This window comes from Trichosurus vulpecula, chromosome 1, assembly GCF_011100635.1.
Source record: "Trichosurus vulpecula isolate mTriVul1 chromosome 1, mTriVul1.pri, whole genome shotgun sequence".
Lineage (NCBI taxonomy): Eukaryota > Metazoa > Chordata > Mammalia > Diprotodontia > Phalangeridae > Trichosurus > Trichosurus vulpecula.
This window is the reverse complement of record NC_050573.1, coordinates 146421394-146437314: the sequence shown is the minus strand read 5'-3', so window position 1 is coordinate 146437314 and position 15921 is coordinate 146421394. Positions and strand designations below refer to the sequence as shown.

The 15921-nt window shown below is 40.1% G+C and overlaps 1 protein-coding gene across 1 annotated transcript; it reads left to right on the top strand.

Annotated features, from left to right (window-relative positions):
• The first annotated feature begins 9560 nt into the window (after nt 1-9560).
• POLR2K (RNA polymerase II, I and III subunit K) lies at nt 9561-14159 on the top strand. The gene is made up of 4 exons (XM_036740850.1): nt 9561-9643; nt 10027-10096; nt 13133-13225; nt 13971-14159. The coding sequence occupies exons 2-4, from the start codon at nt 10036-10038 to the stop codon at nt 13991-13993; spliced, it is 177 nt and encodes a 58-aa protein (XP_036596745.1). The 5' UTR covers nt 9561-9643; nt 10027-10035; the 3' UTR covers nt 13994-14159.
• The last annotated feature ends 1762 nt before the right edge of the window (nt 14160-15921 follow it).

Below are 15921 nucleotides of genomic sequence, written 5' to 3'. Positions count from 1 at the left end.
TTCCACTAAGGCTAAAGGACCATGCTGGGAGAGGTTGTAGAGAATTTTCTTCTTCAGATATGGGCTACAGAAGATGGCCTTCAACGGTGCTTCCAACTTGGAGATCCTGGGATACTTACTACCTGTATGATCTTGGGCAAATCACTTTGGATCTTGGGGCTTCGGTTTCTTCACCTGCAAAATGAGGGGAATGAACTACTATAAACTTTTTTTCATATTTTGGTAACTGTATTTCAATATATTTTATTTCCTTCGTTACCCTATGTGTTTTATTTTATGTATTGAGAGGTGCATTGATCTCACCAGACTGCTAAAAGAGGTCCATGATGCACAGGAAAGATTAAGAGCAATTAGGCTAGAAGATCTCTAAGCTCTAAGCTCTGAACCCTATGATCTAGTGAGCTACATTATTTAACAGATGATATATATATATATTTGCTAACGACATGCTCTCTGTTACTAATTTTGAAAAGTAAATTCAATAAAGTATTTTAAGAAGAAATTGTATCTAATAATATTAGTGAGGCTGAAAAGAAACTATTGTTTCTAATTTTCACCCAGAATATCAGTATAGTCCTTCTGACACAATATTTATCTGATTCAATGACAGAAAGATAAGATAATTTTTCCCCGTTCTTTTGCATATATTCATTTAGGCTCTGAGTCTAGACTATAGAACTCAGAATAAGTGAGGAGGGACAGCTAGAACAGAGTGCTAGATTTGGAGTCAGGAAGACTGGAATTCAAATCCAGCCTTAAGCACGTACTAGCTGTGTGGCTCTAGACAAGTCACTTAACCTCACTCAGCCTCAGTTTTCCTCATCTGTAAAACGGGGACAACGATAGCACCTACTTCATAAAGTTGTCATGAGGCACAAATAAGGTGTTATCTGTAAAGCACTTTGCAAATATCGTAAATCATTATACAGGATGTCCCAAAAGTCTTAGAGCAGTTTTAAAGTTACTACAGTTTATAACCATACTAAGCTTTTAGGATACCCTGTATACATATTCATTATTACCTCCAGAGACACAGATTTCAGCTCAATAGAAGGGGAAAACTAGCATTTAGAGCTGTTTAATCTCAAACAAACTGCCTCAACAACTCACGAGGTCATCACTGTAGGAATTCAAGTTGGGGCTTTACCACCACAAGTCAGGGATGCTAAATAGCAGATTTTCCATAAGGGTTACAGATCATGGACTTAGAGCTAGAAGTGACCTAAAAAATCACCTACTCCAGTATTTCCTTATTTTACAGATGAGGAAACGGGTGGGGGGTCAGAGAAAAGGGGTGATTTACCTATGCCCACCTCATCCACTTGAAAAACTTTCGGACTTCTCTGACTGATTTCACCACCATGCTCCTGTAAGTTCATTATCCTCTAAGATTTCATTAACCTCGGAACTCTACCTTATCTCTCCCTTCTGTCTCTCTTGGATTGGAGCATGGAAATATGAACTCCAAACCTCTATTAAAGGAGAGAGCTCAACTCAGAAATTTCCTCATTTCTCACCTGTCTGCACTACTTTGGTACTTCTTTGTCTGACTTCACTATGCTGTCAGGTAGGTTACTTTTTCCTTCTCTTTCCTACCTCCTCACCCCAACTTTTCAATTTCCCTTTGTGTGTTGTCTCCCCCCCCCATTAGATTGTAAGCTCCTTGAGGGCAAGTGCTTTCTTTTTTCATATTTATATCCCCAGTGCTCAGCATGATGCCTGGTACATAGTAAATGCTTAATTAAATGTTTATTGATTAATTATATAGGCAGTAAGGAGAAAAGCAAGGGTTTGAACCCTGGTTGTCTGACTACAAATTTAGAACTCATTCCACTATACAATTCTACCCATACCATGGAAAGGGACATTGACTTAGATGCCTTCTGAGATCCCTCTGTAAGTTGAACATCTTCTATAAAGAAGCTTCTGGACAAGAAAGCTAGTTGAGTCTTCTCTACAGCAAATGTTCTGTTCTTTCTGATATTATCCAAAATTTTAGAAATTTTGTAGATTATAAGCTCCTTGAGGGCAAGGATTATCTTTTGACCCTTTTCATATCCCTAATACTTAGCAGAGTGCCTGCACATAGTAAGCATTTCATAAATATTTATTGACTGGCTGACTTGTCAGGGAATATCATTTATGTAAATATTTTATATGTTAGTAACCAATTGGGCTAATGGAACTGATAAATTCACATGTGGTTGGTGGGAAATTTACATACTACGGTATATCTCATTAGGACATAATATTTCTGGAACCTATTTTTAAAGTATTTATTAAACTACAATTTTTACTAAAGTCATTTAGTCATATCATACAGCCATTGTATATATAAAAATGGGACTAGGAAACAACTAACTATTCAGCTACTTCACCACTAGATGTCTTAAGAGCTTTTCTGAGACCTCAGAATTGAAAAGCAAATGAGACAAAAGCCTATATTGAATTCCGTTTGTTTTTACAGAGAGGAACACACACAAACAGAAACAAGGAGCAATGATTAACAAAATATCAAGAGAAGGATGTCATTTCCACAAAGTCTGAAAACTACCCAAGTTCAAGGATGTCTAAACTCTTTTTTCCTTAAGGGACTTAGGCTTCACCAGATTGTCAGAGGGATTGAAGAACCAAAAAAAGGCAAAGGGGTCTGCCCCCCCTAGGGTTTATACTCTCACCTAACACTTTCTTTTTACTCTTCGATTTGATTTTCATGTGTTAATTTCATCCCTCTGCAACAAAATTTGAAAATGTTATTTTCTTGGAATAATCACATTGCTATTATTTGGAGATGACCTCAGAAGTCCCCTCCAGCTATAAACCATTGAAGTTAAGAAATTATACATTTAGGTAGTAACAGGTTCCTGATAAACTAGTTGATATTACTACAATAATCATCCAGACCCCTCAGTAAAGGAAAACAAAAAACAAACCACAGTCTTCTACTCTAAAGAGGTGTTTAGTAGATACTTTAAATGAAATGAAAGAAATAGTTTAACTATACTGAAACCAAATTTCCTCTATTTGTAAAACTAGGATACCTACCATCAGATGAACTTCGAAATCTTTAGACTATGTTAATTTTACAAATGCAGGAAAAAAACTAATTAAACCATAAACAAGTATCGTATTCTACGAACAATCAGTGGGGTTGGGGTGGGGCAGAGAAAACCTCAACATCACAGTGGAGATCAAATTTGAACAAAAAAAAAACTTTCTTTGAGATGAACTGCAAAGCAGTAAATAAGAATGCTCACTATGCGCCAGACACTGTGCTTAGTATAATCATAAGCCTCTCAAGGCTAAAATCTGAAGGGTGTGGAATATAAATGCTGTGATGCAACTCTAAATTTATGAACCTATGATCATTACATTTAAAAACAAAATATTTTGAAATGTTGTTCACCATTTCATACAACAAAAATCTTAATCTTCTTTTCCCTCCTTTACACTGCTGAATGTTATGAATAAACTCCTTAATCGGGGTTCTCAAGAGATGGAGGGCTGCCAGAGTTCTATAAATTCCTTGCCCTTGGAGGAAGGTATGTGTTGGTGGGGATAAGTGATAACCAAGCTTCTCCTAAATCATCACTAGTTTTCCTTATTTTAATTAATTTCCCTCCTCTTACTCGCTGCTGTCCCTCCCCGCCCAGCTTGGAAAGTTAAGGTTGGATTTCCAGCCACCAAGGTGAAGTAGCTGTTTGTTTTTTTTTTTTTCCTCAGGACCCTGAAAGCCAGCGGGGCACAGGGAGGGAGAGATATACACAATTTTGAGGGTATAGTCACCTGCAGTGGAGGGAGATAAGAGGAGGCAGGAGGCAGCAGGTAACTTCAACGCATCTCACCCTTTTTCCAGCACCTGGAAAACAAACTGGGGGCGGGGAGGGGGGACTCCCAGGAATTTTGCTCCCCTGCAGCAGCAGCAGCAGCCCCAGCAGCCTGGGGTCCCCCGCCCCAGTCCAACTAGAGACTACAAAGCCCAGAGCAGACTCCACCTGCCTCCTCTGGGATGGATGAGTGGCAGCAGCTGAAGCTGCTGAGCTTGGGAGGGAGGCTAGAGGGAAAGAGAGAAAGGGGCGGGGAGAGGGGAGTGGTGGGGAAGGGCGTGGAAGGGGCAGAGTCACCGGCTTTGGCCCCAGGGATGCTCTGGCTATGGCAACTCCCAATCCCAGGTAGCGTGGGGCCGCCACCGCTTTCCCTCTCTTGGGTTTGAACTGCCCGCCCTGAATAACCGCTAGCTGCAGCCCCTCCCCCTCCCCCTCTCCCTCTTTCTCTTCCCTTCCCTTCTCCTCCTCTTCCCTCTTTTCTTCCTTCCTTGCCTTGCCCTGCCCCCGTCCTGTCCCACTCTCCTCTTCTGCGCTGCCCTCTGGCTGTCCCAGGAACTTGTCCGGCTCCAGACGTTAGGGACCGTTTTGGGGAGGAATATGGAATGGGAAGCCCCCCCCAACTTCCTCCTCCCCCCACCCCGCATCACTGTCTTTCCCCATCCCAGTCTTGTGCTAGTGGCCACAAATCAAGAAGCTAGAAACAAGATAATTTGGAGGACTTTGTTATTCCTCTTCCAGCTTCCCACACCTTTGTTTAAAGAATATGTTTAGAAAGATAATTATGTGCATTTATTTTCACCAAATATCAGTTTTTAATGTATCCATCCCTACTGTTCCGCACCCCCATCATTATACCTTCACACCACACAGTGCCTTCCTTTTCTACTTTTTCTTACATGGGATCTCCCATAGCATGTTTTGTCTATTCATTCTTTTGGTACTCACTGTATGGTACCGTGTATTTATCTTTGTGTGTGTGTGTGTTATGTCTCCTTAACTGGAATTTAATGCCACATATGCCCAATACCTAACATAGTTCCTTGTACACCAGAGGTGTTCAATAAGTGTTTGCAGTATGGAATAGGTGAGACAGCAATAGATCATGGAAAGGACCCTAATTTGGAGTCAGAAGTTCTGGATTCAAGTCCTAATTCTGCGAATTATTAGGAGCCTGTAAGACTTACAGTAAGTCACTACTCTAGAACTTAGGGTTCAGTGGAAGGAATGCTGGATTTGGATTCAGAGTCTGGTTTCAAAACCTGGCTTTGCTACTATCCCCTATTCTACCTTGACTGAATTACTTCCTATTTCTGAACCTAAGCTTCCTCAACTATAAAATGAGGGATTTGTATTAGATGACCTTAAAGATCTCTTCCACACCCTACTCTTTCACCCTCTGGTCCTAAAAGATGGAGTTGGACCAAATGCTTTCTTAGGTCATTTCCAGATCCAAAACTAAGATCCTCTTTAATCTCAGGGTCCTGTGGTGTTTTTTTCTCTTCTTCCTATTAGGGCTATGTGAGGCAACTCCTACCCCTTTGCTATATCCTCTTTAATTTTTAACTCTGGACATATTCTCTCCAGGGTTTTCATGATGCTGCTCTCTCCTGGTTTTCACTCTAACTGATGGACCTCTTTTCATTCTCCTTCATTGGATCTTCATCCAGGTCATGACCACTAACTATGGGGTCTCCCCCAAGGCTCTGTCCTAAGCCCTCTTTCCCCTATAAACTATTTCACTTGGTAATTTCATCAGCTCTCTTAGATTCAATTATCATCTCTATGCAGATGATTCTCAGATTTTTCTGTCCAGCCCTGACTTATCTCCTGGTCTCTTCTCCAATGTCTATTTGACATCTTAAATTTGATATTCTGTAGACTTCCTAAACTTAACATGTCTAAAGCTGAACTCACTATCTCTGCCCTTCCCCCAACAAAAAAAACCCCAAACCAAAACAAAAAATTAAAACCTAACCAATTCCCTCTTCCTGATCTCTTTATTGTTTTTGTTTGGTCTTTGTTTTGAAAGAGACCCAATGACATCACGGGTGATGTCTTAACTTGAGTTTGAAATGGATTTAAGTGAGACACAATCAGCCTCACTCTCCCTTCCAGATTCATCAAAGCCCGGTGGCAAGACAAAAGTCAGGATGACTGGTGATGGCTTAGGATACAGTGGATGACCTCAGCATCCTCAATGCCTGATCAGGCTCTAAGTGCTTCACAGTGCCTACTTCAGCCACCTTCATAGCTGTTGGAACAAATTGTTCTCATCTACCCATTCTGCCAGGGGAAGTCTTCACATTCTTGGGGTTGACACCTCACCTAACTCACCAAGGCCTGTTGGTTCCCGTCAACCAAGATGATTTTTCTGAGGTGTGGCCAATGGGCATGCTTCAGCTTCTTGGAGCCACAGGTGTGAGTTGAGTGCCAGGCAGACACAAAAGGTGGATGAACAACCCTGAAAATGGTTTCTATATTACTATTGAAGGCACTACCATCCTCCTAGTCACCCAAATCTCCTAACCCAGGTCTCTTCTTCATTCTCTCTCACCTCTCATAGCCAATCAGTAAAGTCCTATTATTTTTATCTTTGCAACATCTTTCATACATAACCCCTTTTCTCCTGACATTCCCACCACCCTGGTGCAGGTTCTCATCAACTCATGCCTGGACTATTGCAATAGTCTGCTGATTGGTCTCCCTGAATCAAGTCTTTCTGCAGTTCAGTCTATCCTCCACTCAGGTGTCAAATTCATCTTTCTGAAGCATAGGTCACGCCTTTATTCATTAACTCTACTGACTCCCTAGTACCTCCAGGATCAAATACAAAATACATTGTTTGGCTTTTAAAGCACTTCTTAACCTGGTCCCTTCCTACCTTTCCAGTCTTTTTTATATTTTATTCCCCTCTGATTGCTCTGAAATCCAGGGACACTGGCCTCCTGGCACCTCATCCCATGACTTTGGGAATTTTCTCATGGCTCCCCCATACCTGGCACTTTCTCCCTCCTCATCTCTATCTCATAGCATCAAGTCTCAGCTGAAGTCCCATCTTCTGCCAAAAACAGCTTTTCCCAGTTCTCCTTAATCTTAGCACCTTGCCTCTGAAATTATCTCCAATATATCCTCTCTATACCTTGTTTGTATATAGTTGTTTTCATGATATCTCCTTCATTAGCTTGTGAGCTCCTGATTTGTTTGTTTGTTTCTTTTGGCCTTTCTTTGAACCCTAGAGCTTAGCACAGCACCTGGCATGTGATAGGTGCTTAAAAAACTGGCTCTATCACAGTCCTCAATAATACCTGTCTGTGGGGAAGCTATTTTATGAATGTCTGAAATAAAAACAGATGCTTCCAGAGCACCAGAACATGTGTAAAAGTTCAGGGTTGTTCTTTTTTTCAAATTTATCAAGTTCTGAATTAAGACCCTATCAGCAAGACAGGGAAGTTTAATAAGAGCAGTACTGATTTAGATTGAGGGCATGGCAGGAGTAGGCTGCTTGGCGTTCACCTCCCTACCTCACATCTCACAAAACTAGTAAAACCAAGTTGCTTAGTCTTCTTTCTCCTCTCTCCCACCCCTACACCTGAAAGAGGAGCCTAGAAATCAAGGCAGAGAACATCACCTACCTTGAAACGCTGAGTTTTCAGAGCGTTGCCAGTGCCCTCTGCCTGGAATGAATCCTTTTTTACTAACAAACACCCTACCTTTTCTTGGATGCCCAAGTGTAAGCCACAGCCTTCCCTACCCCCACCCCCTTCACATGCTCTCATCTTCATGTGCTACTATCCTACCCCACCTTTTCAGGGCTGCTCATCCACATTTTGTGTCTGCCTGGCACTCAATTCATACCTGTGGCTCCAAGAAGCTGAAGCATGCCCAATGACCACACCCCAGCAAAACTGTCTTGGTTGAGGATAACCAACAGGCCTCAAACCCGTTGGTGAGTTAGGGGGATGTCAACCCCAAGGACGTGAAGACTTTCCCTGGCAGAATAGGTGGATGAGAACAACCTGTTCCAACAGCCATGAAGGTGACTGAAGCAGGAATTGTGGAGCGCTTAGAGCTTGATCAGGCATCGAAGATACCAAGGTCATCCACTGCGGCCAGGGCCATCAACAGTCATTCTGACTTCTGTCTTGCCACTGGGCTTTGATGAATCTGGAAGAAAGAGGCTGACTGTGCCTCACTTAAATCCAATTTGAGCTCAAGTTAAGACATCACCCCGTGATGTCATTAGTACTCTTTAGGGAAAAAAAAAACCACAAAGAACAACTTGTCTCACTCTGTACTTTCTATCATTCACCAGATATGTTAGTCCTAGAAGAGGAGTCAGAATATTCCTTGTTCCTCATTGACATTTCCGCTGATTCCCTTTGTCTCCTTTCAACAACCTCTCCTCCTCTTAGGTTCACTCTACTCAAATTTATCACCCAATCTGGATTCTAGTATTAGTTAGCCATTGGCTCCCAGGACATTCTTCTTCCTTTCACAAAGACTTCAGTAGTTGTGTCATAGTATTTTTATCTTTCTCAATGCCTGCCCTTGTACTAAGGCACTTCAGCATACACAGGCTATCCTCTCAAACATCCTAAATGCTCAATCTCTCAATCCCCTCAATTTCCATGACCTACTCCTCTCCTCTATCTCGGCTGTACAGAGGGATGATCACATCCTTGATCTTGCCCCCAACTTCAAGTGTTCTACTTCTGCAATTTTTTAACCTCCAAAATCTCTCTATCAGATCACCAACTCCTATCCTTCCATCTCTCCTTATGCCTTCCTTCCTTCCCTCTGTACACTCCAAAGCCATCTCCCCTACTCTAATCTTATTTTCCTTCCTTCCCTATCTGAGCCCTATAATTAAACAGTTTTACCCTATACTGCCTCCCACCATTGGCTGCTTCTGTTACAACTCATGCCCTACTAACAAAGCTGAAAAAGGTCACACCACAGGGATGACTGGGTCTACTACAAATAATTACATTATTGCACGACAATCCTTTTACTCCTCCCTAATTGTTGCTCTATCCATTGTCCAAGTCCAAGACTTCTCTCCTCTCAGTATAGGTACTTTAATAAATGTCTATTGATTAGTTAAATCAGTCAAGTGGTCTGTTTGGATGGAGTACTGGACTTGGAGTTAATATGACGTGAGTTCAAATACTGTCTCAGACACTTGTTCTTTCTTTCACTTTCGGAGAGGACCAACGATATCAGGACACTTGCATGTGAATTGGGTTTAAGTAAAGCAGAGTCACACAAAGTTGTCAGCCTCACTTTATCGTCCTGAGTCATCAAAATCTAAGTGAAAAGTCAAGAAGACCGCTGACGTCCCGGGATGCAGAGGATGACCCGGCTTCTTCCACGCCTGACCAAGCTCCAAGCACTCCTCCAGCTTCAGCCGCCTTCACGGCGTTCCCAACGAATGGGCGGTGGTTGTTGTCGTCATCTGCCCATCCTGCCAAAGGAAGTCTTCACATGCGTGGGGTAGACACCCTCCTAACTCAACAACAGGTTTGAGACTGCAAAGGAAGGGACACAGACAGAAAGATCTACCCAGCAGCCTCCAACTCCGCCCCTCAAGCGCTAGACTTCTTCTCCAATCGACCGCTGGAACGCACTCCCGCCTATGCCCTTTCCAGCCCTCGCCCCGCCTTCTTTTGGTCCCAGCCAATCAGTTGCCTCCGTCCGCGCACGAGGCAGAAGGGGCGCGGTTGTTGAGGGTGCCTCTGCGTCATTAGGAAGCACCGGAAGTAGATTTCGGCTCTGTTATTCCGGGGGCTGCGACTCGTCGGAGTGCGACGTGTGAGGTAGGAAGGCCTTCTACGGGTAGAGAGTTAACGTTTCAGGTCGATTTTAGGAATAGTTGAGAGATGGGGACAGCGGGGCTTGAAAGGGGGAAGGTGGTGAGATGCCGGGGTCGGTCGTTCAGGAGGGCGCCCTTTCTCCCGCGCGGCAGTGCAGGCGGACCCCAGGGTTGTCGCTCTTGTGTGCCCCGGATGGGTCGCTGCCCTCGGCAGTGTCTGCCGGGGCGAGGAGGCGGGAGAAAACCGCCTTCAGTGGACCTGAACCGTCCTCATAAGTGTCACATTTCCGTGACCCACGTTGTTTGGGGGTGAGGAGGAATGCGGGCCCTTGAGTCAATTTGGGGGCCTCTTTGATTTGAGAAAATATTCCTGCCTGTGATTTTTAGGGACTGACGATGGATACCCAGAAGGATGTGCAGCCGCCAAAACAGCAGCCAATGATATATATCTGTGGAGGTGAGAGTCATTTTTGAAAAATAATACCCCGTTTCAGGGTTTCAAAAGTAAATTGTGATGGACAGATTACCTTCAGAATACGAGGCTTTACAGATAGATTGCCTGTTATCAACAGCTTTCCTGTTAACCACTAGTTTTAACCTTTTTAAGAACTAAACTTCTTACAAATCTATCAGCAACTAATAATGATAGCTGACAGTTATATAGTGCTTACTGTGTGCCGGGCAGTGTCTTTCTTTTTTCATATTTGTGTCCTCATTGCCTGGTACATAGAAGGCACATACAAATAACAAAAACAACAATAAAACATTTATTTAGCGCATACTATAGGTACTGTGCTAAATGCTGTACTTATATTATCACATTTGATCTCACTACAGCCTTGACAGGTAGGTGGAGTTATTATCTCAGTTTTACAGATGAGGCAACTAGTTATGTGATTTGCCCAGGGTTGCACTGCCAGTGAGTGTCTGAAGCTGGATCTGAACTCGGATCTTCTTGACTCCAGGCCCAGCCCTCTATCCACTGCACCAACTAGCAAAAAAGAACTGTCTTGTTTTTATTTATTCTCTCTGTTCCCACCCAGCTTTACTAAATTGTTTTAAAGGCAGAAAAATATGGCAGCAGGGAGAATCAAGGGAACAAAATAAACCATAAATTGCATAATTAACTTATGCATTTTAGAATTGTAGTATCTTTGAACATAACTGGTATCATAGCATATAACATAATTTTGCACTAAGAAGACTTAATGCAATTAGTAACAGAGCTTTAAGTTTTACAAAGTGCTTTTCAACAAATACTATTTTATAAATAAGGAACCTGAGGCTTCCAGATGTGAGGTGAGACAAGAGTCCAAAGTCTCATAGTATTCTGGGATTTGATTCTAAGTCTTCTGACTCCAAAACCTTGTTCTTTCGACCTAACTTGCTCTTATAGTAAAAAGTATGCCCCCTGTCTGTAATAGTACCTCAGGATATTTTGACTTACTGGGAACTCTGTAGAGGATGGAGTAGAAAAAGGAGAGAAAAGCCCAAATATTAAGGTATTTCAATAACTCAGACAAGATCTGATAAGGTTCTGAACCAGAGTGGAGACCACATGAGTAGAGAAAAGGGGACCAATGTTAGACCTGTGGAAGTAGAAACAAGATTTGGCAGCTAATGGGATATGTGGGGTAAGGAAGAGTAGAGGATTAAGGATAATGGAGAGTTTTTGAACCTGGCTGAGTGACACAAATAGAGAAATTAGGATGAGAGATCTTCTGTTTTGTTCGTTATAGGTGTTTATTGCTTTAATTTGTTGAATAAGAAGAAATCTACCTTCAGTGAGTTCAAGTCACCAAGCTGAAACAAAAGCTGCATTTGACTGACAAATGTAATGGCAGAGCTGCTGAAAAATGTTTGACTGGAAGGTGGCCTAGCCATACCAGATCTAAAACCATATTGTAAGCTATATTATAAAGCAGCAATCATCAAAACTATTTGGTACTGGCTAAGAAATAGATTGGTGGATAGTGGAATAGGTTAGATGCATAAGATACAGTAGTTAATGACTATAGTAATCTCCTATTTGGTAAACCCAAAGTCTCTAGCTTCTGGGATAAGGAGTTTTTGACAAAAACTGCTGGGAAAACTGGAAAATAGTATGGCAGAGGCTAAGCATAGACTAACATCTTACACCATGAAGCAAGATAAGGTCAAAATGGTTACATGATTTATAGGCATAAAGGGTGATACCATACACAAACTAGGAGAGCAAGGAATAGTTTACCTGTCAGATCAATGGAGAAGGGAAGGGGAAAATTTATAACCAAACAAGAGATAGAGAACATTATGAAATGCAAAATTGATAATTTTGATTACATTAAATTAATAAGGTTTTGCACAAAGCCAGTACAACCAAGCCTTTTTTTTTTAATCTCTCGAGCCTATTACATTGCCTGAACACAGAAGATCCTTAAGATTCATTGACTGGGCTTGAGTTCCAGCTCTTGACTCTAAGACTAGTGCTCTTTCCTTTAAACTAGTGCAGGAACAGTTAAGTCTTCTCCCCTGCAAAAAGTGCCTACCTGGCTCTAAGGAACAAAATCCTATCACTTATCTATAACTTCTTCATAATAGACGACACATGAGCTTAGCTTTCAGCAGTATATTTTGAATTCATAAATTCATAGATTGTAGAGCTGGAAGGTACCTCAAAAGTCATCTTGCTCTCCCCTTTCTGTTTACAGCTAAGGAATCTAAGACCCAAAGAGGTTAAGCCCAAGTTCATCCAGTTAATGGCAGAGGTATAATTTGAACCCAGGGCCTCTGATCTTTGGATTCAAAATTTACTAGTTGTATGACCTTAGGCAAAGGTCACACCTTCTCAGAGCAGATCGTATTAAAATGGTATTAATAATACTAGACTTAATTGGTTATTGTGAGGAAATAAAGCAATTTATAAACCTTAAAACACTAAATGTGAATTCATTGTTGATTAGTATGTGTAAAGAACTGCTCATATGTCTATTTGGGCAGTGTGTGATAATGGAAAATACACAATAGTTGATGTTAAATTTGTAATTCAAACTCTTGTTAAAAATCAATGCTGAAAACTAAAAATTGTTAAATTTATCTGTTGGATAGTTTAGGCCAGAACTCTCAGACTGTCTATGATTAGCAACATTCCCATGTTGCTCTAACCAGATTAAAATGTAATTGGGATAAAAACTCAATAGATAATGTTAGTATGTGGTTTTCTAAGTCAATGATGCAGTGCACAGGAATCCTTACATATGGTTTAATGACCCCCATTTCTATTTGAGTTTGACACCACTGGTTTAGGCAACTCACTTAACTTCTCTGGGTTTCAGTATTTTCATATGGAAAATGAAAGCATTGGGCCAAATGATCTCTAAGTTCCATTTATTTCTAAAATTGTCTAAGTCTGATTATACAATTAGAATGACAACTAGACAAGCAGTTATTGGGAATATTAACATTCCTGGCTGTCAGGGGACTTTAAGTAAAAAAAAAATGTTTACTTTTTCAGAATGTCATACAGAAAATGAAATAAAATCCAGGGATCCAATCAGGTGCAGAGAATGTGGATATAGAATAATGTACAAGAAAAGAACAAAAAGATGTATCCTTTCACCTTTGCTTTCTAAGTATGATAATAAGAAGTGGGTAAAAAGAGTGTTTGAATTGATATTAAAGGGCATTCGCCAACAAAAAGAATTATTTAACTTATGAAAAAATAATTTTCAGGATTAGTATTTATATTGTTCCAATATGAATTATTCAAAATTTATGTCCTAGGATAATCTTAAAAGCCATCATGTTAAGCTTGCTACTTATTTTCAGTATTCTCTGTATTTTTGTAATTGTCATTTACTTAGTGGGCAGTAGAAGTTGGAATTCATTTTGTATAAACACAGACATGACATGTTTTGCTTCACCTATTCAAATTGAACTGGCCCCTAAGCCTAAGACTCTTATTAAAAGGTCATATTGGTAGCCAGGAATAAAGGAAAAAAATTACTACAAAGCTGTTACCTTCATTGTTATTTCATGTGTATGTGAAAGAATGGTTTAATAATATCACATGCATGTCTTTGACTCTCCAAATGGAAAAGGGGATTAAATAAAATTTTGAGTGATTTTTCTTTTAAGCCATCTCCAAGATTGTCGTAACAAGTATATAGTATGTTATCTCTCTGTGCATTTTAAATAAACAATTATTAACTATCATTAAGTGTTTTGTAGCTGTCTATAGCACTATATATGTACCGTTATTATCTAGTTCTATCAGAACATAATTTGAAAGTGTAATGACTGGAATAATTTTTCATCATTTTTCCTTTGTCCTTAACACAATTTTAATACAGTGGTGGTTTTTGATGCCCGGTGAAGTCCTAAGAATTCAGAGTAAAAGCTTCTTCTGGAATTCCTACAACCATTTCAAATTGCATAGCTTTTGGATTATATGCTTTTCTTTTACAGATAACACTGTAATACTCTTCCATTCTGTAGGTATAAATTATTTTTAAAATAAAATTTTCAAATGTAGTGTCAAAGTAGTCTGCTTGTGTTCTTGTATTATTGCTTTTAAGAAAATTGTAAATGGATAACCATCACTGAAAAAAGCATAAACAAAACAAAGAAGAAAATCTTACATAAAATCTATAACATACAAGATATTAGAATAAATGAACAAAAACAAAAACTCCTTTTGTTTTGTGTCGCCTTCCAAGATCTGTGTGAAATTTTACTACCTCCTTCTTTAATATTTCCTTTCCTTTCTCTTTAAAATATAATTTCAGGCATGACTATTTTTAAAACCTCCTTATAATGTACACATGAGGGGGGAAAATCTTACCTAGATATTTTCTTTTTATAAAATCAATTACATATAAAAGATAAAGGAATTTTTTGAACAGCTTTGTGCAGCCACAATTATCAATGTAATTTAAATGCATTGTCTACTTTGTGCAATAAACTGTGCTAGGTGCTGAGATTACATGGATGAAAAAACCCATAGTTCCCTGCCCTCAATGAGTTTACAATCTAGTGGGAATTAAGACATATACATAAATGACTATCATATACATCGAAATGTGATAAATGCCCCAGTGCAATTTCATCGTTGTGGACTGCAGCCCTTTTACACCTTAGGAAATAGCATTATTGAGTTGCCACAACCGAAAAAGTAGTAAGACTCTGCAGACTTAGCTAAGCAAGGCCTCTAACAGACTCAGTCCATTGCTTGGCCCCTACTCAAAGTCATTTCAGGTTGGTGTAGGTGCTGCTAAATCCTGTGTTCAACTGATGTGGCATAATCATAGAGCCTGGGGCTCTAGCCACAGCCCAGTGAAGGACTATAGGGCATAGGAGAGGTCAAACAGGGGTAAGAGTGGGGAGGGTATAATCCTTTTGAAAAAAAAAGTTTTTATTAAAAACTTGATGAACATAAGTTCAACTAAACTTGTTTAATAACTACATTTAAATTAATTTTAATGCATAAAGTATGATAATTTCAGTTTCTTAAGTTCTCATCAGGATTCTTTGTCCATTCTCATTGTTTTCTTATTAGGTAGTTGTAGTTAATGTGAACTACTATTCTTTTGTTTTTGCTTTTTCTCTGCTTTGCATTGCTTCATAAAGGGCTGTTCAGATTTCTTTGTATTCTTCCTATTTAGCCATCTTAATTAACTCCTTTTTCCCCTCCTCCAAATCCATCCATGTCCTTAGCTTTCTTAGTTCTGTCAAAGATAGTACTGTACTTCCAATCACCCAGGTTTACAACCATAAAATGATGCTTGACTATTCACTCTGGGTCTTACTCATTTTTCATATCTATCCCTTTAACACTTAACAACATGCCTTGTACATAAAAGGCCCTCTATAAATACTTATTTAGCAACTATTTATAAAGGACACAAAGAATTTGCTATGGCAGCAAAAACTGTCAGAAGACTTGCTGTTTTGTGTCTCTTCCCCAGTCAGTATTTTGAGACTTACCAAAGTTTCAAGACAATATGAAAGGCAGAATATTGTAGGATTAGATAGGACCAATGAATGAAGAGAGAGGCACATGTGTTCATCCTAAGACCTTAGTAAAGTGTAGATAGAGTGGGAACATAAACTGTCTACCCCGAGTTGTCAGGTGGGGAAGTGGTTTAAAAGGGAAAAAAAAAGCATCTTTTAACCCCATTTGAGAGTCAGGACTGGACAGGAATGAGTAAATGACTAATAGCAAGTGCCTGAGAAGACCCTCTTGGCTGCTCTGGGGATATAAGAGGAAAAAGGCAAAAGATAGTATCAATACCCCTTAGGGTC